Source organism: Nothobranchius furzeri, chromosome 17 (genome assembly GCF_043380555.1).
Source record: "Nothobranchius furzeri strain GRZ-AD chromosome 17, NfurGRZ-RIMD1, whole genome shotgun sequence".
Taxonomy (NCBI): Eukaryota; Metazoa; Chordata; class Actinopteri; order Cyprinodontiformes; family Nothobranchiidae; genus Nothobranchius; species Nothobranchius furzeri.
The window spans coordinates 55,217,748-55,243,398 of record NC_091757.1 but is presented as its reverse complement, the minus strand read 5'-3'; the positions used below and the strand labels follow the sequence as shown (position 1 = coordinate 55,243,398).

At 43.1% G+C, this 25,651-nt stretch overlaps 2 protein-coding genes across 4 annotated transcripts in view; both read right to left on the bottom strand.

The window, feature by feature from the left end:
- Window positions 1–12,218, bottom strand: part of rassf2b (Ras association domain family member 2b) — a 128,968-nt gene extending 116,750 nt beyond the window's left edge. Inside the window, exons 1-6 of one of the 2 annotated variants that reach the window (XM_070546194.1) lie at window positions 12,068–12,218; window positions 6,177–6,226; window positions 5,406–5,479; window positions 2,570–2,645; window positions 2,210–2,361; window positions 1,713–1,828 (exon numbers count right to left, since the gene is read on the bottom strand). In XM_070546194.1, the coding sequence (XP_070402295.1) occupies window positions 1,713–1,828; window positions 2,210–2,361; window positions 2,570–2,645; window positions 5,406–5,458 (397 nt within the window). In that variant the 5' untranslated portion in view covers window positions 5,459–5,479; window positions 6,177–6,226; window positions 12,068–12,218. Of the gene's footprint in view, window positions 1–1,712; window positions 1,829–2,209; window positions 2,362–2,569; window positions 2,646–5,405; window positions 5,480–6,176; window positions 6,536–12,067 lie in introns of those variants that run through there. The other variant, XM_070546193.1, reaches the window with a different exon arrangement.
- Window positions 12,219–16,876: 4,658 nt separating this feature from the next.
- slc23a2 (solute carrier family 23 member 2) overlaps window positions 16,877–25,651 on the bottom strand; it is a 46,939-nt gene continuing 38,164 nt past the window's right edge. For both annotated transcript variants that reach the window (XM_015972986.3, XM_054731619.2), the window contains 5 exons: window positions 20,398–20,545; window positions 20,223–20,328; window positions 18,592–18,859; window positions 18,194–18,289; window positions 16,877–17,296 (listed from right to left, as the gene is read on the bottom strand). In XM_015972986.3, the coding sequence (XP_015828472.3) occupies window positions 17,016–17,296; window positions 18,194–18,289; window positions 18,592–18,859; window positions 20,223–20,328; window positions 20,398–20,545 (899 nt within the window). In that variant the 3' untranslated portion in view covers window positions 16,877–17,015. The remainder of the gene's footprint in view (window positions 17,297–18,193; window positions 18,290–18,591; window positions 18,860–20,222; window positions 20,329–20,397; window positions 20,546–25,651) is intronic.

Below are 25,651 nucleotides of genomic sequence, written 5' to 3'. Positions count from 1 at the left end.
GATAGATAGATAGATAGATAGATAGATAGATAGATAGATAGATAGATAGATAGATAGATAGATAGATAGAACGCGATAGAGCAAGAGCAAAAACCAGAGTTGATATTGGGCCTGCTTTTCCTCGCTGGAGAGCTCTTCTCAAAACAACAGCATGTACTACGGACTCTGACCTAGCCGTGCTGCTAATAGATAGGTAAGTAATAAATTATTTCATCAGGATTAGTGTTTTGGTCACAGTCCTGATAAAACTTTATTCAATACTGAAACGCCGCTTAATGTGTTTGTTTGGGCACTCGAGTTGGAGAAAAGCCAGTAAACATGAATCTTTAAAGGGGCATTATGGAAGTGTGACAGCCAAAACATGTATAGAAATAATAAATGTCTTCTTCATACATTCTCCTGCAATGCCCTGGTCCTGTAGAATGAGCCCTGGCATTTTTACTGTGATTGCCTGTTTTTCTGTAAAATCACAGAAAAAGAGAGATGCTCGGGTCGAGCAGGCTGCTTCATGCGCGTTCACGCTCAGGCATCGCCCGTAGCATTTGCTATCCGTAGCTTTAGCAGCAGAGAGAGAGGCAGTGCCACTTTGTCTCTGTTCCTAACGCCTAGTGACAAAGCTAGCTACATTTCTGAGGACCCTTAGCTACTTTCTGTAGAACTTTCTTCTAGATATTTCCTGCTAATTAGCAACAAAATAGCCATTTTCACTCCGAACCGTTCTTTGGTTTGACGTTGTTTCAGCTGTCATCAAGGATATAAATGTTACAGATACAAGGGACGTCACTGGCGCTTTAGCTCACCTTGTAAGACCTTGGACGCAGAAGACCTGGGTTTGATTCTGGGTGTGAACATAGTTTATTTAGAGTTTCGTTTTTACATTAATGGTATATTTTTTACAGTAAGACGCCCAAATTTTTATTTGAGACTCGCCGAACGGCATTGAATTCACAGATAAAAAAGATGTGGGTTCAACTTTCATTTTGGAACAATTTTTCAAGCAAGGGAAGGGAATGATCCGAGCATGCAGTTCAATTCAATTCAATTCAATTCAATTTTATTTATAAAGCGCCAAATCACGACAAGAGTCGTCTCAAGGCACTTCACATAATAAACATTCCAATTCAGGTCAGTTCATTAAGCCAATCAGAAATAATGTTTCCTATATAAGGAACCCAGTAAATTGCATCAAGTCACTGACTAGTGTCAGTGACTTTACAGCAATCCTCATACTAAGCAAGCATAAAGCAACAGTGGAGAGGAAAACTCCCTTTTAACAGGAAGAAACCTCCAGAGAATCCTGGCTCAGTATAAGCAGCCATCCTTGACGACTCACTGGGGATGGAGAAGACAGAGCAGACACACACACACACACGCGCGCGCGCACACGCACGCACACGGGACTGTCTCAGCTGTTATTTTCGTTAAGGAGTGTGCACGTACAGCATGCACGCCTCGTGCACGAGCCTACTATTGAAGCTGTCGTTACGCTTTTGGCCTGAGGGGGCAATCGCGAGCATTAAAATTCAAAAGTCCGTAAAGTCCCTTTAATCGTGACAGATTTTATTTTACCACAGCGACATTACGCAGCAAGCCTGGAGAGGGCGACAGAGAGCATATATCTAGGATTTTTAGAACGGATCAGAACCATTTGAGAATAAAATAAGAAAAGCATGAGTCGTTTTATTATTCATGCAGTCATTAAGGAACCTCACCGTCTGCATGCTCTTCCATGACGCCGTTGTCCTCAAGCTGATCATCAGGTGCCGTCACCTCCACGGTGGGCGGAGTCTGTGTGGAGGCCTGCTGGCCGTCTGTGTTGTTGGGGGAACTGCAAATAGAAAACAGTTGGGAAATATTTAAAAAGACAAAAGCAAAGAGCTGCATAAAAAGTTTAAATATCTAAAATATTTTAGAGATCAAAGTAGAGTTTAAATATGAGGTGTATGCAGCGCAGGTAAGGCTAGAGGCTGTATTCAGACATTTCTGCCAAGTAGCATTGATTTGATACTAAATTAATCTCAGTAGATTTAACAATAATTTTATTTTTCTTAACAATTTCAACACATTTAAAAAATAACTTAATGAAGACTCATTCTAAAATCAATTCACACACTCTGACCTTTCTAGGATAAATGTGATAGTCTATCTCCGCCCCCGCCGACCTGCTTCCAGTCACTGAGGTGTAACCGGATCAGTCTGGTTCACTTACTCTTGACTGTCCAGATTGCAGCCAGAGTGCCAGGATGTGGAAGAGGGCGGCGGTCGAATTCGCTCGTGGTCATCCTGCATCTGAAGCCTGATTGGTCGCCTCAGGCCCCAAAAGATATTTAGCAATCCCTCGACGATCAGCTCTCCTTCTTCCTGTTTGGAGGCAGAAACTATGATCAATGAACACACACCGCGGACTGTCACTACCCCTTTGGACTGGATGGTGTAATGCGTAGTGTGTGTTTTACTGCAAAGGACTGAGTGAAAATGTAAAAAGGTCAAACGGATTAAAGACTGAGAACATTGGGATCCTTTAGCAGAAATTTAGACACGAAAGTAACCGACAGCAGTGATTACTCACTTCTCTGTGCCGCAGCTGCAGATTCTGTCCCTCATAATAAAGGTTGTAGGTTTTAAGATGTGAGAGAACCGTTGCCCTGAGGACAGAAAAACTGAATCACTGCTGGAGAAAATGTTGTTTACAAAGAACCGGGCCAGTCGGAGTCAGGCAAACATTTTTACAGAACATAATAAATGAGGTTCAATTGATTTGCTGTAGTTAGAATTAAATTAAAGCTTTATTGCAATATAACAATTCTGCATGAACATGGAAACCTTTTCTTTTCTCAGCCATGCGCGTGTTAATCTCTTAATTCAATTCAATAAAAAAAAAAACTTTAATCATCCCCGAGGGGCAATTGTTTAGGCGTTTAGGGTCTGATTTTATAATAAACCAGGCAGTAAAACACCAGTTCTCAGTGGTCCTAAACTCAGAACCACATCTACCTTGTTGATGAATAAGGGCAGCTTGGGGTCTCTAATGTAGCGCGCCAAAACGTCTGTGCCCTCTCTAACCTGCTTCTCCGGAGGGAGCCTAAAGCTTGGTTTATGCTTGACGCGTCCGCGAGGTCCGCGCAGCAAAGTTGCATCATTTTAACAACCACGCCCCTCCACCGCGCACCTAGGAAATTTTCTAACCACGCGGACGGTCGGACGCGGAAAAACATGGCGGACTGGCAAGAACTAGTATGGCAGAGGTTCGTAAATACAGACATTTGTATGATTCAGCTCTCAGAGATCACCGTGATCAACATGTTGTTAATAATTCTTGGAGAGAAATAGCTCGCACTGTCGGAAAAGACGAGGACGCTGTTAAAAATGCTGGAATGCCGTGTTGTAAACAGTAATTTCTACTTCTACTATGGTGTAGTGTTGGATGCATGCCGTAGAGCTCCATGCTGCCCCCTACAGTTTGGGAGAATATTGGCTCACCGCAGAGACGAGCCGCACGAACCATAAACGCTGCGAGTTGTTAAGCATGTTCCATCTGCAAGCCGCATCACCAAGCGGGAAGTGAATGCGTCAAGCATAAACCAAGCTTAATAGCCTCTACACACTAGCTTCAGCTCCACTCTGCCTGGACCGAGTTGGGAGTTTTCTCATTCAGGCAGCCTTGAATTTTCCCGAGCGCAACCGGACGTCTTTTCAGCCTTCGTCGCCTAGAGCCAAACAGGGCCAACACACCCACTGCTGACTGATAGGCTTGCTCAAAAGCACGCCTACCCACGGGAGCTTCCCGCTTTTGTTTAATAATGGACCCGCCGCAGACTTCTCCGCGCTCTTTTTCCCCGCCCACGTGCTCGGAGATGCGCTCATGACATCACATCCGTATTCCTAAGGCAGTGTGGAACAAACGCGGCCGGGCTGGGCTTTAGTCTCAAACATTCACGGACATCATGTGTGAAACCCATGACACATATCAAACTGGATCAGAGAATTACTTTTAATGGCTCATAGATTCCCATTCATTTTTTGGGCAGTTGGGAACCCATGGTCCAGAAAAACATGGGCGTGGCTTAGGATTCCTATGCAAATTAGTAAAGGCCACAGAAACGGTTCGTTCTGAGAAGAGCGGGTTTAACACGTCATAAACAATGACTTACATTTGCATGTCTGAACTATTTTCAATGCTGGGAAAATGTAAATGTTGGTGGAGGTAAAGCTAACTGCAAAACAACTCTGGCCTGAGCCACCGCTAATGCTAGCTCGAGCTACTGCCAACATCCTTGTTGGATTTGAAGAAAATGACAAAGAGGAATGTCAGAGCAAACGTGTTCTGGGATGTACTGGGAATATCCAAACTATGAATGAATACCAGATAGATCCACAGCTTTCCTATCGAGTTATCTGGATACTGTGCAGCTGCAAAGAGTTTCTAACTTCAGGCTGCTAAAGCCGGGCGTACACTGTGTAACTTTTTCACTTTTATGAACCGATTTTCAACTCATGCGAGAATCCAGAAGATCAGGGCGAGTTTTGTGCTGAGCGGTCGTGTCGTGTACGAGAGGCGATTAACACCACGTGACCAGCTGCTGATCAGCAATGGTGAGCTCGCACGGACTTCTGGTGTTTGATATTTTGCTCGTCCCTCGTGAGGGTATCGCACTGTTGAAGCGGCGCTGCGAGCAGCTGTGACCCAAAAAGTACCAGAACCGCTCACGGCGCATGCACAGTCATGCATCAACGCCGCTCCCCGCTATTTCCCTAATAACACACATTGTTCATTTTTGTTTCTACACGTTTTTTTACTCTCAAAGTCTGTTCTAGAAAGCTTGTTTGTCGTGTTCATGTCAAATTAAACTGATCACAACACACAGATTTACTTTCTTTATTTCGTTTTCCTCATCCAAGCCCCATAAATCCCCGTGTGTCCTCCTGCAGCACTCCCGAAGGACAACAGATAAGACAAAAAAGTCTGACGTGTTGTGTAAAAACTGCTATTTTTAGCATATTTTTAGGTCCGACGTGTTGCTACCAGACGTACAGTGGGAGCGCATGGCTCGTGAGATCTGCCCTGCGAGGAAGTCGTACAGTTTGAGCTGAAGCTGAGTGCTACGAGTGAAAAAGTCGCACAGTGTCCGCCCGGCTTTAACCAGCATACTAGCACACAGCTCTGGGGCAAACCTTACTTTGAGTTTTAGGGCTTTGTTACGGGGTTGTGTTTGACCATTTCCAGAGCTCCTGGGTTATTTTGAGCCCCAACAAAGTTTCATTTGCTCTATAGAAGCTTGAAGAACAATTTCAAACATTTTTGTTTTGTAGCAAAAAAATAAATAAATAAATAAAAAGTTAAACCGCACAAATCAACAACAGCACACACACACACACACACGCAAAGCGTGAAAATGAATCCGTACTTGCTGATAAACTTGTTCTCTCCGATCTGCACCCCGTCCCGTATTTCATCCATTCTCAGCCAGCATGAGAGGAGCTGAGAGACAAAGAAGTAACAGAGTTAGTGTTCATACAACCGATTAGGTCTCATGACTCCTCATGACGAGTTCAGGCACAGAAAGGACAGTCTGAAGAGGAGTAACAGGACAGCAGGAAGAGGAGGAGAATGTTAAGCTCCAGACCGTAAACAATAACAGATCATATCTGCTTTCCTGTAAACCGTTTTCTGCCCCAAAATCCCCCAAAACAAAGCATCTCTAAGTAAGCTAAACATTTGCAGTTGCTTTAGTCTTATCTGTCCCATCAACATATAAACACATAATTCACACATGCAGCTGTTAAAACTGGCACTCAGCCTTCCCACTGTGAGGATTCAATGAGTGTTTTGTGTCCATTTGGCACGACAGAAGGTTTCGGAAAGACCTAAAACAGGTGTGGGACACACGAGCCACCTGCTGCTTAAACATTTATCTTTGACCACGTGACTGATAGTACACATAAACATTCATCCGTCATGTCTATAGCTATTAAACGAGCAAAAACAAAGCTAAACGCGTTTGAATTCAAATAATGTGTGTTTGAATTTCAGGAAGTAAAGCTGGTCACTGGGTCTGTGTGTCAGCGAATAAGGTTACATTTTAAAAAAGGAAATATTGAAGTAAAAATTATTTTTTTGTAGTTTTTAAAAACAGAAACACAAATATGAGACGAATACACGTTTAATTCCTCCTTACCGTAGTGAAGCTCGTAGATTTCTGCTGAATCACCAGAGAGGCGGAGTTTCCTGTGTGGAGAGAGAGTGAAGGGTTAAACAGGTTGACGGTTCGTATCCTCAGGTAGTGGGAATTGGTATAAAACGGCCCACGAGGGTCTTTTCTTCCGAGCGTGGCACTAACGGGGAGGAGAGTGTGTAAAAGGAAGTGCTCCCCTTCCGTCAAACAGCTTCCTCCTTTACTCAGTAAGTCACACAGGAAACTGACACTTCTTATACAGCCTAAAACTTCCTTAAACGACCATGGAGTAAGAGACATGATTAGATTCAGTGCTGATAAACAACCCAAGGCTGTCAATCTCTGAAATAAATGGACACGTTAAATATTAATTATCAATCAGCCAAGTCTCATGCCAAGAAGACCCATCAATATTTCAGCACCAATATTAGTCGTGTGAAGCTCCAACAGCTCACCGCTGACCTACACAATGGCAGTCATTAGGCTTTAATATCACGTATCAGGTAATGCTGACAAAGGCAGCTTCACTAAAAGACTATTAATGATGCCAATGGTCTGTGACAGAGGTGGTATCACAGGGCATCTTTACTGACATCTGATAACAAAAACAGGTTCAGACCAGAGTAGCTGCCGGCCTGGAGATAATGATCTAATCTGGATTAACTGATGCACTTGGTGTTGTTTTCATTTTGCACCCGGCTGAAGGGATCACAATTTTGTCAAACCACGGGACAAAGCTTTAAAATCTAAATGATCAGGAGTTAGTTTTTGTTGTTTTGTAACAGAGCACACCACTTTGACTTTAGGGATTAGCACCTGGCAGAAACAACGTGTAATCTAGAGAATAATCTGACTCAGTTTAACTGACCCGCTCTTAAATAGGTGTTGTTTTGTTGTGGTTGTTTTATCCCAGATGTTGAGCCAAAAGCACCAAGAGTCATGGCCAGCTTTAGCTTTTAACCCTCTCAGGCTCTAAATAAGTTTTGATAAAAGGACGAACATTTAAGTCCTTCAGGGGTGCTTCTGAGTTGAAAATGCTCATGAAGGACATACAGGGAGTAACCAGGTGGGTTTTAACTCTTGCAAATCTGCAACGCCCGGCTCCAGAGGGTTACTAACCAGAACTCCTCCTCTTTATAAGGATGATTTCTATTTTACACGAAGACCGAAGTAACAGAGCCAACATCGGCATATGAATACAAACAGATGAACTCATGCCTGACCCAGTTCTGTTTCACATCAGACTGCTGTTCTGGAAACCAGTCCAAATGCAACTAACTCCCCAGAGTACCGATACTCGCTTTACGCCTCGTTCTCCTCAGTCTGCTCCGTTGTTCAGGCTCATAACCACTCAGTATACGAACGTCCAATTCATTCAAGTCATCTGGAAACTGTGACCCATGCCTTTGTTACCTGCAGGCTGGATTATTGCAACTCGCTATATTGCCGGGGCTTAGGCAAGCTCCAGTAGCTCGGTTGTTAACATCTACCGGGAGGTCTGAACATATTACACCAGTCCTACGTGCCTTGCATTGGCTCCCTGTCTCCTATCGCATCAGGTTTAAGGTTATCCTGTTTGTGTTTAAGGCGTTAAACTCAGGGGCACCTAAATACCTTTCTGACATCATCCACCGACATGTCCCGGTGCGTTCCCTTAGGTCAGCTGACCAGAGACTATTAACCGTGCCCAGGTACAGCCTGAAGTCTCGTGGGAGTCGTGCCTTTTCAGCGCTCGGACCAAGTCTTTGGAATGAGCTGCAAGCCGACGTAAAGCAGGCCAAATCACTGGAGACCTTTAAAAGCCGACTAAAAACACATCTGTTCTCGCTGGCGTTTGGACACTGAAGTTGGGATTGCGTGGGCAGCATCACTTTGAATGTGTCTGGATCTGATTCTAGAAAAAGGACTGATATGGACTGAGAACTTGTACTCGGGATTTCTTATTGTATTTTAAATGGTTATATGTCTGTTTTATTGTTGTGATTTTTATTGGTGTACAGCGCTTTGTCTGTCCGTTTTGGGCATGTGAAAGCACTTTATAAATAAAGTTGATTTGATCCTGCCATGATCGTCTCATTCAGCTTCACCCAACACTCCAACTTCCTGACTTCTTTTCCCCGAATACCTTTCATTCACATACACGTTGCCTTTTTTCTGCCCTCTTGCCCCATCGGCTCCAAACCTCCTCTGTCAACGTCTTACCCCTTGCTGAGACGGTCCCTGAATAGCCCCAAACCTCCCCCTGTCCTCTCCCAAAACCCACCATCCTGCTTTCCAGCCTCTGCATCACTACTGCTTGTATTGTCACTATTGCCATAGCAACACCAAGAAAAAAGTCAGCTCTGACAACTGGCCTACAATGCTGGGCCAAAAATAGTGTTTCTGCTTCTGGAGTTGTCAAAAACCCTGCAAGGCCGAATCCAAAACGGCTTCAGGTTCCAGCCAGATCTGCTGGTCACTCTTCACTAAATGCAAAGCTGCAAATTCCTGTAAAAATAGGTAGCATTGTTTTAATTGTATAGTTATTTATAACAAATCTTTGGAGCTTTGTAAGACAGAACAAGCTGCCCTATAGATCACTGAAAACCTGCAAAAGGTCTAATTTTGATCTAACTTCCAATGATAGTGAACCTAAGCTCTGGTTTTCTTTGGGAATCTAATGTTTTTCTAGCCTGGCAAGCCAGACTAAATAAATTCAACTTTAACTAATAAAATTTGCACAGGAATAATTTGGTTCACTAGGCTACTACTCACCATCACTAAAATGCTTCAGAAACACCAAAAACCAAAGAAGAAAACTTGGATTAACCGAATGTGCACTTCCTCTGTGTGGCTGCCATGTGTGCTGAGAGGAATCTTAAACATCTCCTGCTTATGCAACCCGTTTTCTTCAGACATGGTTAAATGAACTCCGTTATTAGACCCAATCAGGGCTGGACTGGGACAAAAATTCAGCCCGGGCATTTTGACTGGAGACCGGCCCATCACCTGTTTTTTTTGGAAAAGACATTAAGCCTTATGCTGTTTCTGACACACACCAACGTACACTTTCTTATTGGTAGTATTTATGTATCAATCTAATAAACGTAAACCTACACCATCCTTCCTATCCTGGTATTCTAAAAAGTAGGGTAGGGGGTAACTGATTATTTTTAAAATGATTATTCTGACGATTATTTTATCGAAAAGTCGACTATTCTAATGACTATTTAGATGATTAATCTAGCGATTACTTTTCTATTGCACAATTAATAAAAACCAAAAAATTCTCAAATAAATTCCTCCAAAAAATTGATAAGTTGTTACTGTAAGAGAATAAACACTACAGGCCTTCCATTTTGTATAACACTGCTTTTATTGTGTTGCGGTTGGTTATGTTCTGGTGACGTGTAGAACTTGGGAGTGCAGGCTGCTGCCTGAGAGGTGGTTGGAGACGGAGTGTCTCCATGCTGCTTTGTTTTGTTCACTTATGTGCATGAGGCAAGTGGTGTTACGACCCTTCCTGGGGAGTCACGTGTTTCTCCTATTTTAACTGTAAATCCTTCTAGCTGTTATATTTATAACAAGAAACAGATATTCGGACAGAATATTTTCACGTTTATTCGAATATGATTGTGGAACACACCCAGCATCATAATACATGAAGTAATATTTATGCCAATTTAAGCCTTTATGGGTGACCAGGACTCTGTGTTTATGAATGTGGAAGACACCCAGCATCCTGTGATGGCACTAATAACATCAAGAGATAATAAATAAGGTAATATTTAGGTCAATTTAACCCTTTACACGTGACCAGGACACTGTAATCAATTTTTGGCAAGGGAAATGATCATTTGTTGCCATTTTTGAGGTGTTTATGAATGTGAAAGACACCGGCATCCTGTGATGGCACTAATAACATCAAGAGATAATAAATAAAGTAATATTTAGGTAAATGTAACCCTTTACAGGTGACCAGGACACTGTAATCAATTTTTGGCAAGGGAAATTATCTTCTTTTTTTTTTTTTTTTTTTTTTTTGCCATTTTTGGGGTGTTTTTGATGACACAGTAGGCAGTATGAGTACAGTAACGTCAACAGATAATACATAAAACCCTTATTTGGTCAATTTTAGCCTCCATGAAAATCTTAGCGATTCAATCACTTTTTGGCAAGTAAAATGCCATTTTAGTTGTCTACAATTAAATCATCAATAAAGAATTTAAAGATATTTTGAGGCATTTCTTATAGGTAAACTGGAGGGTGTAGTCTATTTGGCAAGTGACAATCTTGATTTTATGTGCTGAAGTGCTTTTATCTTGTTACTTTTAAATAGAGCAACGTAATGTAAAGATAGCAACCTACACAGTGTCATTGTAAAGCCAAAGCTTGATCATTTTAAATACTTTTTTTCAAGTAAAAATGTGCCCCAAACTAGTTAACTGTGGCTCCATGTCAAGTGGACTAAAGAAGGGAAGGGGAAAAAATTAAATCGCTGGAGAATTGTTTATTTCCATTTATACAACGTTTACATTCAATACAGGGTGCCATTTTACATTGTTTATTTATTTTTTTAGTATCAAGGCTGTAACATAAAGAAAGCCAGTTCTTACCACAAAGTTTGTGGCACAAACCATCTTTCAATCGCAAATATTGCAAAAAGGATTAATATATCCTCATTGTGAACGTTTAAGACAAATAGCAACACTTAAAACAACTTCCGAACTGGAAAAACTAATGCGGCAAGGTGGAGAAACGAGTGCCCGGGCGGGATTCGACCCCAGACTCCCGGGTGGAAGTCAAACACTCTAACCAGTCAGCCAAAGGAACATCTCTTTGGACAAGTAGCCAGGGCTCATCATCAATCGGGATGTTGTGGATGCTCACACTGCCACATCTTCCTCCCTCTTTCCACAAGCACGTCCTCGTGCTCCCGCGCAGGGTGCCACAAACACTGCCACACTAATATCCGCGATAAACATCTGTTTAAGTACCGGAAGAGGTTATCTTTGCTTTCTGAATGTCCATATTGCTAGATATGCTGAGTTTTAGGGCGAAATCCTGGGGAATTTTGTCTAGAAATGCAATTGCCTAACCGTGCGCGATCCCGCGGTGGCTAATCATTTTTTGGCAGCGAGTCAATTTATGGCACAACACCGGCTCGGGTTTCTCCTTCTCCTCCCTCTTTTCTTCTCCAACCTGTCGCTGGGCTGAGGCTCCATCACTTCCTTAATTGATTTTACTTGAACCTTCACTACCAAACAACTGTGAGATTTTAACACATGTGCCAGCATCAGCCTGAAGGGCCAGTTTCTTTTTTAGTCGAATTTTCTCCGCTTCTCCTTTCCGTTTTTTGTTCTCCATTTTGTTAAGCTCGTCTGTCTGTTTACTGAGATTCACAAACAACTGGCGGGTGCATCAGACCTCTGGCTATTGGTCCAGCCCAGAGTGTATTATTACCAATTGGCCAATCCACCAACTTTTACGAGGCGTCGCGTGGGGCGGCGCGGGCAAGTTGTCCGCAACAACTAGAGGCCAGGAAAAAAAAAAAAAAAAACAGACACCGGCCCATAAAAGATGAAAGGGTCGGCCCAGCGGGCAGTTGCCCGCTATGCCCTATGGTCAGTCCAGCGCTGGACCCAATGCGTCAAACAGAAGCAGTTTCGGTCGTTTTATGTTCAAGGTTTGTTCTGAAAAAGCTAAACTACGTAAAAATGTGTCATTGAGGCTTTTTTTTTGGTGATAAGCGATTTAAATTTAACCTATTCTTCTACCTAAACAAATAAACCACCCACTCAAGAGCATTTCGTTACACCTTCCTAAAGAAATCATCACAATAACCCGAGTTAGCTACAGCGACCCTTGTGATTGTATCACGCCGACTTTCGGGGACCCTTTAACGGCTAACCTACCGTGTTTCTCCTCGGTTCCGCTGCTCCTTCCTCCTCGGTTGTCCGTTAACGGTTGACTCGTGCTTCTACCGTTGGAAACAAACAGCAGGGGCGACTAGTGCGGCTGGGAGTCCAGAAGAACTGGTAGGAGGAGAAGTGGTCCATCTGCTGTGGCAGAGCTCTCAGAAGCGTCGCGCGAGACCGACGTGCCTTTGTTGTTCACGTCGCGCGCAGAAATGAATGAAAACGTGACAACAATGGGGGAAAAACGAGGACGCGCGCGCACACAGTTCATTGTTATTAAAAGGACCTCGTCTTCATTGCGAATGAGAAAAATGCTCAAGTTTAAGCAAACTAGTCAAACATGTTCGTTCCTGTTTTACAAGACGTTTATTTGTATTCATTTACTCAGACCAGTAGGTAATTTCTTAAGCCTTGGTTCGATATAATTGAAACCACGTCACTTTCACAATAAAAAAGACAACTTTTCCAAACTCAATAAAAAAGGCGATCCCCTCTTCTAAAACAACGATTTAACTGTGACCGACAGCATTCTTTGGAAAGCTGATCTCCGTTTCACCAACCACACCCAGGCCTGATTACTAGATCTAAAAGACCCATTTCTATAGAACCTGACTGACACGTGACAAAAGAAGAGATAACAAGCAGACTTGAAATATTACGATCTAAAATAAAAGGAATAAACAAAAAATAAGTTCTCACTGACGGGGTGAAATAAATAAATACGGTATCGTTATCGGTAAGTTAACCGATACCAGTGCAGTTGCTTGAAAGTGGCTTCACTGTAACTTATTTCTGTTCACCTTATATTTTAGTTTTGTGACCTTTTCTATTATTAAATTTAATGTTTTATTTACCTTAGTCTTTTTCTGTTGAAAGCAGAGAAGAAAACAAAACCTGTATTCCAATTCATTGCATTTTTTAAAATTTACTAAGCAAACATTTACTAAAATAACCAGTGATGGGTTATTTGATGAGGCGATGGGAGTTGTTTACCAACGAATTAAACTCTGCATGTGCAATATCGACCCCTGCTGGCCAATTGGTGGCATTACTAAACTGAGAGAAAAGACACAAGACAGAATTATTTAACTTCTTATTAAATATTTTTAAGAACAAAGAATAAATCATTTTATTGTTACAATTAGTTTACACAATTCATCTTCCTGAATATTCTGTAAACATTAAATATACATGTTTTTGATTTCTTTACATCTACTTTTCTCAACTTGCTCTTTTGATTTATACTGGTAATGTGTAACATGAGCAGAAAACAATGTTAAAGAGTAAAAAAATACAATATGTTAAGGTCCTAAGAGGCAGAAAGATGTCATTAAACCACAAACTTCAAATCGATATATACTTTTAAATAAAAAGTATAACAAGATGGTGCACTTTTCAGCATGATTTAAGATTAAAAGTAGATTTTTATTACAAATATCTGCTTGCAAAAACATAAAAATGATGTATAAAAACAAACACTGAAAACGATAAAACTCTTTACACAGAAATATAATCATCAGGTAGAGCCCCCTTCAAAATAACTGAAAGGGATCAATATCTTTGTGTTTTAACCTAATGGTTACCTTCTTAAGAGCCATCAGTTCAACTGCCTCTAATGTAAATCGGGCCAGAAAAAGAAGACTTTACTGTAAATGGGCTACTTCTGTAACAACTCCTAAAATAGGAAATACATTTTTTTTAGCGTTGGGGGTCAAAAACAGCAGGAAGCAGTTTTTAGGCACATCACGACTAATATTCATCTTTATGTGACAAGGCAGGTTCACTCAGCTGCCAATAACAAGGCTCTTAACAAGGTGACCAGCAGGTGTCGTCCTCCTGCATCCAGACGCATGAAGAGAGAAGGGTTAGGGTTAGGAGAGCCAATTGGAGGGGAGACAAAAAAAAAAAAGGTCTTAATGTGCAGGATATTGTGTGTTCATGTTATGTAAAAAACATCCATGTTGTTCTCAGAGAAAACTTAGTAGGTTACAACTGTTCTGACTGCTGCTTCATCAGCAGAAGCTTCTGCTGCAATCTACACAGTGAGCAAAAACATAAACAACATCAGCGCGTTGCGTCGATAACTCCACTAGAGCTGCTTCAGCTCAGCACAGAAATCCGATGAGGTTTTAGATTTATTCACCTCTCTGACAACATCTTTTTCCTCATCTCTGCACTTTTCATGCTCGTTTCTTCCATCTTATCCAGCATAAATTAGTCACTGCTAATATTTGATGACGCGGATGTTTAAACCCACCATTTACACAGATTCAGTCCCCTGATTAAAGCATCGCCACCTTAGTGCATTTCCAAAGCCCTGGACTGCATTTCAACAATAGAATGTTGTTTTTCCAGCCAGCTGTTGATGCACATAGAGGACCTCAACAGTTTTCTTTTCTTAATGTGAAAGATTAAATCTAAGCGTTTTATTAACAAGTTTATTTCCTTTTGATTTAATTCCACAGTCATTTGTACCACAAACCCTTGTCGACTCATTAAAAAGCCCACTTTTGAGAATTATTCACAAATTTAGACAAAATTCAGCAAACTTTAGCAAAGAATGAGTGATTAGGGTCATTTTTCCTGTGGCGGATGAACTAAAATCAACTTAAAAAAAACCTGTTCTCTTTACTAAATTATATTACTGTATTATTTGAACAGTTAAAATAAAAAATTAAACTTTTGTTTAAATTTAGTGGCCCATGAGTACCTACATTGTGTTGAAAGGTTTGGACATCCCTGCTTTATCTGGATGAATATAAAGTCGTCACAAAAGCAGCTGATAGGATTGGGGTTGATTCATTGAAATTATTAATTATTACTTTATGTCATAACATATACTGCCCCAAACGTAAATTAATAATAATTTTTTACCATACTAATTTTATATTTAAAAATTTCCTTTAGAAATGTCTAAAATTTAATTTATTCCAACATTTCACACAAATTATTCATCACTCTGGCAAACAGCAAAAGTCTATGTAAAAGTTGGATTCCTGCATTAATTTTCAGAGACTAAATCATGTGAAACATGTAATTTAATGCTGGATAAAAGTGAAGAAACTTAAGTTTTATGAGAACAAATCATTCAAGTTTATCAAATAACTGAACAACATCAATAATCAGACACTAAATAGAAAAAAAGCACATAAATCCTGCAAAGCAAATAACCAAAAACAAGAAAATAAAGCTACACGTGACACCATTATTACCAACACACCTGGGTCCAGGTAAATAAAAACTACCCACTCGGACCCTGATGTTCTTGTGCAAGTAGCTGCAGTAAAAGGCCCTTACTCTAAAATCTGAACCAACTAGTTCGTTACACATCTAAAAGTGTTTTTTCTTCTGCCTTTAAATACGATTTATCAAAAATGGAATGAAATGAAGCCCTCTAATATTCACTAAAACAGGTCAATCATTGCAGGGCATGAACATGTAAACTGATAAATAATCTGAAACACTGCGTTGCATTAAACGTGCAGCAAGAAACCGCTCAATTTCTTTTTTTATATAAATAAATAAATAGCTTTAACAGAAGAAAACTAGGGAAGTTTATAAGTAGCAACAAATTCCAGTGTTGGAAGTTTTGGTTTGGGTAACGAGAACAACAAAAACACAAAATCAACGTTTTGGTTCGGCAAAACGTCCGACGGGGTAAATATTTATGTACCCAGCTAATTCTTTATCGTTGTGAGAAACTTCTGCAGACGCCGTGGTTCGTTTAAAGCAGCAGAGGCACACAGGGCGGTCGGATGGGATTCGTTAGTCACTACTCGGCTAAGAAGGTGCAGATTTAAAAGGTGCCACCAACATCAAACACCAACGGTAACAGCAGTTAACCGGTTACAGCAGCGTGGAAGATAAACGGGAGGCGCGCTGAAGATGGGAGGGAATGTGAGGAAAGGGTCGTCGGCACGATAAAAATCTGTGGAAAAAGCTGCGGTTTGGGTAAACGAGGAGAAAAGACGACCATTTTAGCTGCAGTTACACTAGAACTCGCTCAGACGGGAGGACTGTTACTGCTAAAGACGAAGCAACGTCTGAAAACTACGAGATCCAGGCAGGAAGTTAACTCGCTTAAGTCTCATTTTTGCAGAAAATCTCCCGGACAAATCCACGTGTCCCTCGCTGGACTGTCGCAGCAACTTCTGAAAAGCGTCTGACCAAACAAACGTCCTTCGGTCCCATGCAACAGCTCCATAAGTCAAGTGTTTTGGTTAGTAACTTGTGCGTAATGCGGACAAGGTGACGAGACGTAAACGGGCGAGTTAATGATGATTCCGAGAGTGTTTTCCATCTTTAAAAAGCTGTGCGAGTGTGATTAGTGACGGGCAGGCGTGACGTTTGCTGAGTGAGTCGGAGGTCTAAGGAGAAAAACGGGGAAAGCTGTGATGCAACATTCTAGTTTTGAACTCAGGAGGCAGATAGTGCAAAAACAAATCTCACAATCACTTTGCATGGCTAAGGACACCTGATTACCTACTTCCATCAGTTCTCATAACATGGTTCGTTGCTCTCAAAACGTTTTCTGTGAGGCTGTGCGTGCGCGCGTGTGTCTAATGTGGTTGTATAACATCCGCTCTAACGTGCTTTTAGTAGATGTCCTTTTGAAACGTCACACGAGACATTTTGAGACAGCGAGTCATTAACATTCGGTTTTGGTGGACTGATGGCCATCTGTCTCACACACGCACACACACACACCTCTGCATGATGCCATCTTACTGCATGCCCTGACTTGCTATAGCATGCTTAAAATAGCATATAAGTAAAGTGGGGAAAGACACACAAGCCTAAGAAAACACACTGATGAGGGCGTTTGTGCAACATCATGTCCTCCACAATCCTGCGTAGCTTCTGTGCTCCTTTCTCCCATCGTTTAATCTTAGTGCACCATCCCTTGCTCCCCATTGTCACATCTAAGGTCCCTCCAGTCCGTTAGCTATACCCGACTCTCCCCGGGTGCGGGGCTTCCTCCCCCTGCCCCTCCCCCTCCTCCCTTCACGACATTCCCATGTCCCATTCTGCTCCTGCCAGCCTCTCTCATCCTACCCCAGTGGTAGCCTGTGAAAGCAGGGCTGATGGGGATATATTTGAAAACCGCATGCCGGTTGAAGAAGTCCATTCCAAACGGCAAATCGTAAGACCTCATCCCTTCCAGTTCTGCTGCGCTGAGGCCAGTGCCACGTTTCAGCTTCCTGATGCCCCGCTCTTCAAGGGAACCTGAGGTTAGAGAGATAAATTCATTTCAAATTTCATAAAATAAAAATAAAAAGCATTTCTCATGTGCCTTCCACTGTTGCGGTGAGTTTTAAAGCCACAGAGAAATCAGTCGTGTGAACTACAGCCTTAATCCATAAAAGAAATGCACTTAGTTGTGCAGCTGGAGAAAATGAGGGAATAAAAGACAAAAAAATAGGGAAATCCACATTTGTGTGTCCATCCATCAGGTCTCTGTCCTCTGGGTTAGCAGCAGGTGTTAGCTCAGCTCAACTCATCTTCTCCTCACGGTCACATTTAGAAACCGCTGCCTTTCTGTGCAAACCGTCGACAAATATATGTTTTTGGTAGAGCAGCTTTAAGATAGAATACTACTGAACTTAAAAATAGTAAACAAATGCTGTGTTAAGTGATTCTTTCACATCCAGGATCCCAAAACCGAATTTAGCCCAGACATCTGATTTAAATGTAACGGGTACATCATTGATTACTGGTAATGTTGGCTCTGTATCCCTGTCCGCCTTTTCTGTTTTAAATTGGCGCTAGGGCAACGCAGTGCGCATGTCGTTGCAACTCTGCCCCAGAAGTAGTTGTAAAACCTCAAAACTTTATTGTCCTCGCATAGACGTAGGGAGAATATCTCATTATGTCACGTTGCTGCATCGATGCAGGATCATGCACGGCTGAATCACGATACATCTTAGAATCGATCATTTTTCCCACCTCTATTCAGAAGCAGTGCATTTTTTGTGTGGTAGAAGTATCGGTATTGGTAATCGGTATCGGCGAGTACTCAAATACAAGTATCGGTATCGTATCGGTTTGGAAAAAAGTGGTATTGTTGCATCCCTGCCTCAGACTACTAGTGTTTTGTAAGCTTTAATGTGGAAAAGAGCTTACCAGGGATAGTGTTGTCCAAAATAAAAGCAACACAACCTCCAACAAACATGGCGGTGGTGAGCAGCACGTTCAGGACTTGGTCAATTTCAACTATGCCTGAGAAAATTCAGAGACAGAGAGTTAGGAACGGACTTTATGTTTTAATCAAAAGCAAAGTTTAAGTTAAAACTGACGTGGAAAATAGGATCAAGCAAACCCAGCAATTAATCCCACCCCAAGACGGCAGTTTCAAGTGGAAATTCTAACCTTTTTAACCCTTTAAATCAGAAAGTCCCAAATAAAGTAAAAGATAAACACGTCTGGTCCTAAACACGATGCAGAAAAAACTAACTTAACTGTTAGAAGAGATGAAATGCCCAGAGGAAACATGGGTATTGGTTAGTTAATCCTGGACTCACCAGTGACCAGCGGGTTCTGTTTAAGGTAGCTTGGCAGCATCAGGCCAAAGAAGACAGAAAAACCTAAAACAAAGAGGTTTCTGGAGGAGTTGAGGTCAACAAACTGCAGGTTGGACAGGCCCACGGCTGTAATCATTCCAAACAACGTGCAGAACAGAGCTCCTAGAACCGGGTCAGGCAGCGAGGCAAACAGGGCGCTGAATTTACCCACGAGCCCCAGCAGCAGCATCATGGCAGCGCCGTACTGGATCACACGTCTGCTGCCCACCTGAAGGGGAAATCAGAAGGAAAATAGATATTTTTAGACCTTAATCATGTCATCATAACAACTTAAATTCACAATTATGATATTAATGATTATAGAGGAAGGGAAAAGCAGCATTTTGGGATTAGTTAATAGAAAAGAGCAGCATGTGACATGTGAATTCATGCAGTTTTCCTTTATAAAATGTAACGGTATGAAATGACCATTTTCCACCTAAAGTCATTTCCCCTCTCCTCTGACACAGAACTAGTCTGCATGAGATACGGCCTCAAGGTCTCATGCATTTATTATAAACTGCTTCTTTCTAGCTCAAGAGAAGAATGAAGAATGGACTCTCTCCTTTTATAAATCAAAGAACTCTATTTTAATAAAGCTAATCAAACAAAGTGTTAGTCAATAATAAGATGTGACCAATCTGTGAAATCAAAATATTAATTACTTTATTATAATCCTATAGAATATAATAAGTAATATGACTTTAAATGTTTCCACTAGGACTGATCTCACGTAGCGTTAAGAGATGACACATTGCTTTACTGATCCAATCAGAATCTGCCAGATCTGATGGAGGCTTGGTTTTGGTGGTGTTTGGTAAATCTGTCATCTTTTCATTCGACCACAAACCAAAACATCCGAAGTATAAAACTATGCCCACGTCATCTTTAACGCCGGTTCAAAGCGTTCTAGAGAAGTTGTCGAAGTGGCCAATCCGTAACTTTCCTCTTCAGCCGAAAGAACCAACGACAAGCTGGATAAAATCTGTTGCTGTTCCACCTGCTGCAACGGTTCCTTTCAGAATAAAAGCTGAGAGGGTCAAGCTGGACCTTGACATTCCTGATCTAAAGAGGACTTCCGCTAAGGGCACGTAGACCGACAGAATGGCGTTGAATGCGTTTATGAATCTCCTAACCAAAGCTTAGCGCGAAAACATCACCTTCGATTCCCACCAGAACTAATCGTTTCTTCGGATTTGCTGGTTCTGAGCAACATTCCACACTACACCATTCTCCGTCTCATCCACCTTAGTTACACCATACATTTAGTGTTAAAGTTAGTCTAGTTTTAATTTGTTTAGTAATAAATCTTTAAACTTTTAAACTTGACTCTCTCTTCTGTTGTCTCTGAGTGAATACGAGGTTGTTATCTAATCCCTGCAATAAAAAGTTCCGATCTTCTGGTTAAAATAACCAAACAGATCCATAAGGTTGATTTCATATTTACTCTGGAATCTCATGTCTTATTAAATAACATGTAAATTAACTCATTACAAATGTGTAAGATTGCAGTGCATGTTTGAAAACTTCTACACACACAAAAAAAAACCCAAACAAACATAAAAACAGTCAACTGACAGTGTCTGCATTACCTTTGTAATTCCAAGAACACCTATGTTTGGACTTGAGGAGGTAGAACCATTTCCTGTCCCAAAAACTCCATCCAGCACACAGGAAAGGCCCTCCACAAATATCCCCCTTAGGAGGAAGGAGGAGAGCGTCACCAACATGTCCACAGTACATAGTCTGTGAAATGCTTCAGATTACCGGTTGATAGCATGGACGGGAGGAGGAGGAGCACAAGAGAGGCGAGCACAGGCGTAGTAGTCTCCTATTGACTCTATGATGCTGGCCACCACAGCACTCAGCATGCCGATCACGCCAGCAGCCGTTACAGTGGGAGCGCCCCACTGGACTGTGAACGTAGACAAACACCAATCAGAGCAGATAAACACCCTACAGCCATTATAGAACGATGCTTGAAGAAAACTTACAAACTATTTAGATTAGGGTTGTCACGGTGTGAAAATGTAACCCCACGGTTATTGTGATCAAAATTACCACAGTTTTCGGTATTATCGCGGTATTTTTTTAAACGTGTTACATTTTCAGACAACTACATAAACCCTGTATATCAGGAAAATATTGTCCTCAGTTTGTGTCTAAATTTAGCCTAAAATGTGTTATTTTGTAATTATGTTGTTTATTTGTTTACATTTTTCCCTTTAGTCTAAAATACCAATATTTGCCCATAACTTCTTATTTTTTGTCTGTTTGATGTCATCATTTTAAAAATATTAGATCAGATGATACTCAGTACTCAAGTAGCCTTCTAATCAGATACTTTTTTACCCTTACTTGAGTAATAAACCCTATATCAGGAAAATATTGTCCTCGGTTTGTGTCCTTCCAGTGAGCTTTGCAGATGTGGGAAAATGTCATCAGGCAGTAATCGTTGTTAAATTCATAATTATTCTGGGAGAGAGACCAACTCTTATCTGCCCCTGGGAGCCCCGTAATGCATAGCGTCATTTCAACATGGCGGTGTCCGCGACACGGTGTATATGCAGGTAGCGGCGCTGCGGCTGCTTTATATAGCGACTCGTTGCATTCTCCCTCAACCCAAATCCTCGGATCACGCATTTTAGCTAAAACGCTAACGTTAGCTTGCCTTGCGTTGACTGTAGAGTTGTGGGTGATGGTCACGCAGATGTGTCATGAGATTTGAAGCGTTACTGCCTTTCACAGACACTTTTTCTGCACGTGCTGCAAACAGGATAGCCGTCCGTCTTCTATAAACTCCCTCAGCATTCTTCAAACATCTAAAAAATGCCCGTACTTCCCACTTTGTCTTTTTTGAGGGATAATAAATGTCCTGAGTGCTGCCGTCTCCTTCTTTGGCCATTATTTCAGCTTTAGCCTCAAGAAAGTTTTGGCTGTAAACAACAAAGTGCGCATGTGCCGCCGGTGTCGGTACAGGATCGGCTCGGGGTCCTTATGGGCCATTCCCATCTGTACCTGGTCGGCCCGGATAGCATAGCTTGCTTACATATCTTGGTGGCCAGCCCCTTTTCAGTGTGTAACGAGACTGTTTCTCAGCCCACTTTCTGAGGTGGTCCACTTCAGGCTGACCAGGGCCAACACACCCACTGCTAACTGATAAGCCGGCTTATCAGTCCACAAATTCACACCTTCCAATAGAGCAAGCCTCTGATTGGTGGGTAGAATCAGCCCACATGGGCTTAAGGCATGCTCAATTCATTATCATTTACTAACATGCTGATTACTTAGAAGCTGAAAATGTCTCTGACTGCATTCCTTGCATACCTGAGCAAGGATGTGTGGAATCAACCGGACCAGGCTGGGGCCGACTGGAGCTATCCGGGCCGGGCCGACCAGGTACAGATTGGGAATGGCCCATTAGACTGCCGATGACGTCACATGACTGCATATCTACTCGGCTTTCACACGTACGTTTTGGAAAGACGTCAGCAGTTTTGTTAATAAATTCTTGTTTGTTAACACCTAAATGTTTTCTTTATAGTTGTAATTTGTTAATAAAACACCATATTACCTTTGTTTTGTAAAGAATGTGAAACTGCATAAAACCAACATCCGACTGACAAACAATAGAACAGTTCTTATATGTGAAGCCACGTCTGTTTGTATTAATGTGGAGTTCGTCTGTATATTTCCTTAGTTGTTATCTAAATACATTCTTTGACTCTAAATATTGCTTGGTGTCTTTAAATAAAGTTCTTATATTTTATTTTGCCCCATTTCATCAACATCAAGAGCTTCTGAGGTTCACCGTTTATCATTTGCTTATATTTTACATTTCCTTTAGAAATTCAAACACATTTTCTCCAAAAAGTGTTGATTTTTGGACTACAGGACTACAACCGCTAAGACTACGACCGTAAATTTGTTCTGACCAATCAAAATCATAACGTGATAACGTAACTTCCGTAAGCTTCATGTTCAGCCAGTCAACTACTTTGACGTCATCGGCAGTCGAAGGACCCCGAGCCGATCCTGTACAGACACCGGCAACTTCAGCAGATGATACGGTGGCTGGTAAGGGTCACCACGCCTACACCGCAGCCACGGTAATCCACCAAGATAATATAGTTTTAAAAACAAGACGGTTGTTATTATTATTGTCAACCTTTTTTACCAGGGTTTACCGCTACATCGGTTACCGTGACAACCCTAATTTAGATAAGACGATATTGGTGAAATGAAATTTAATGTTCCTATAATTTGATTTTAACTGCATTTATTTTTTTTAATAATTTAAATATGAAAAATTATTTTAAAAAAAAATTATAAAAAATAAAAAAATAAAAAAAAGAGCTTACTCTTTATTTAATAATTTAAATATGCTCCTCCTTGAACCGTCACCTTATCGTGGTGGAGGAGTTTGAGTGCCCTAATGATCCTAGGAGCTATGTTGCCCCTGGTAGGGTCTCCCATGACAAATTGGTCTTAGGTGAAGGGTGAGACAAAGAACGGTTCGAAGGATCTTTCATGGCGGTTAAAACGAAGAGTCGGAGTACCCGGCCCGGAGGGTTACCGGGGTCCCACCCTGGAGCCAGGCCTGGGGTTGGGGCCCGTGAGCGAGCGCCTGGTGGCCGGGCTTTCACCCATGGGGCCCGGCCGGGCCCAGCCCGAACCGGATACATGGGCTCGTCCAACTGTGGACCCACCACCCGCAGGAGGAACATGAAGGGTCCGGTGCAATGCGAATCGGGTGGCAGACCAAGGCGGGAGCCTTGGCGGTCCAATCCCCGGACAAGAAAACTAGTTTTTGGGACATGGAACGTCACCTCGCTGGCGGGGAAGGAGCCGGAGCTTGTGGCAGAGGTTGAGCGGTACCGGCTAGATATAGTTGGACTCACCTCGACACATTGCATTGGCTCTGGAACCCGAGACCTGGAGAGGGGTTGGACACTCTACTTTGCTGGAGTTGGTCCGGGTGAGAGGCGGAGGGCTGGGGTTGGCTTTTTGTTAGCCCCGAGACTCTCTGCCTGTGTGTTGGGGTTTACCCCGGGGGACAAGAGGGTAGCTTCCTTGCGCCTTCGGGTCGGGGAACGGGTCCTGACTGTTGTTTGTGCTTATGGGCCAAATATCAGTTCAGAGTACCCACCCTTTTTGGAGTCCCTGGGACGAGTGCTAGATAGTGCTCCATCAGGGGACTCCATTGTCCTGCTGGGGGACTTCAATGCTCACGTGGGCAATGACAGCTTGACCTGGAGGGGTGTGATTGGGAGGAACGGCCCACCTAATCTGAACTCGAGCGGTGTTTTGTTATTGGACTTCTGTGCAAGCCGCAGTTTGGCCATAACGAACACCATGTTCGAACATAAGGATGCCCACCGGTACACTTTGTACCAGGGCAGCCTAGGTCACAGGTCGATGATAGATTTTGTAGTCGTATCATCTGACCTGCGGCCGTATGTTTTGGACACCCGAGTGAAGAGAGGGGCGGAGCTGTCAACTGATCACCACCTGGTGGTGAGTTGGATCAGATGGCAAGGGAACATGCCGCGTAGACCTGGCAGACCCAAACGCATAGTGAGGGTCTGCTGGGAACGCCTGGCAGAAGAACCTGTCAAGACGGTCTTCAACTCCCACCTCCGGCAGAGCTTTGACCACGTCCCGAGAGCAGTGGGGGACATTGAGTCCGAGTGGGCCTTGTTCCACTCTGCGATTGTCGAGGCGGCTGTTGCTAGCTGTGGTCGTAAGGTGGCTGATGCCAGTCGTGGTGGCAACCCCCGTACCCGCTGGTGGACACCAGAGGTTCGGGGAGCAGTCAGGCTGAAGAAGGAGGCCTACAGGGCGTGGCTGGTCTGTGGGTCTCCGGAGGCAGCAGACAGGTACCGGATAGCCAAGCGGGGTGCAGCAGTGGCAGTTGCCGAGGCAAAATCTCGGGCGTGGGAGGAGTTTGGTGAGGCCATGGAGAAAGACTATCGATCGGCTCCAAAGAGGTTCTGGCAAACTGTCCGGCGCCTCAGGAGAGGAAGGCAGCAACTCGCTCACACTGTTTACAGTGGGGATGGGGAGCTGCTGACGTCAACTGAGGCTATAGTCGGACGGTGGAAGGAATACTTTGAGGAGCTCCTCAATCCCACCAATGCGCATTCCGAGGAGGAACCAGAGCTGGGAGGCCTGGGGATGGACTGTCCGATCTCGGGGGCAGAAGTTGCTGAGGTAGTCAAACAACTACACAGCGGCGGAGCCCCAGGGGGGGATGAGGTTCGTCCTGGGTATCTCAAGGCTATGGATGTTGTAGGGCTGTCATGGTTGACACGTCTCTACAACATTGCGTGGTCATCGGGGGCAGTTCCTAGGGAGTGGCAGACCGGGGTGGTGGTCCCCATCTTTAAGAAGGGTGACCTGAGGGTGTGTTCCAACTATAGGGGGATCACACTCCTCAGCCTCCCTGGAAAGGTCTACTCCAAGGTACTGGAGAGGAGGGTCCGATCGATAGTTGAATCTCAGATAGAGGAGGAGCAATGTGGTTTTCGTCCTGGCCGTGGAACTGTGGACCAGCTCTATACCCTTGCAAGGGTGATGGAGGGGGCATGGAAGTTTGCCCAACCAATCCACATGTGCTTTGTGGATTTGGAGAAGGCTTATGACCGTGTCCCCAGGGGCACCCTGTGGGGGACGCTCCAGGAGTATGGGGTGGGTGGCTTTCTGTTAAGGGCCATTCAGTCCCTTTACCAGAGGAGCGTGAGTTTGGTCCGCATAGCCGGTAGTAAGTCGGACCTGTTCCCAGTGAGGGTTGGACTCCGCCAGGGCTGCCCTTTGTCACCGGTTCTGTTCATCACTTTTATGGACAGAATTTCTAGACGCAGCCGTGGTGTGGAGTGTGGAGTGTGTCGAGTTTGGTGGCAGGAGAATCTCGTCTCTGCTTTTTGCGGATGATGTGGTCCTCCTAGCTTCATCCAGCTCTGACCTTCAGCTCTTGCTGGGTAGGTTCGCGGCCGAATGTGAAGCGGCTGGGATGAGGATC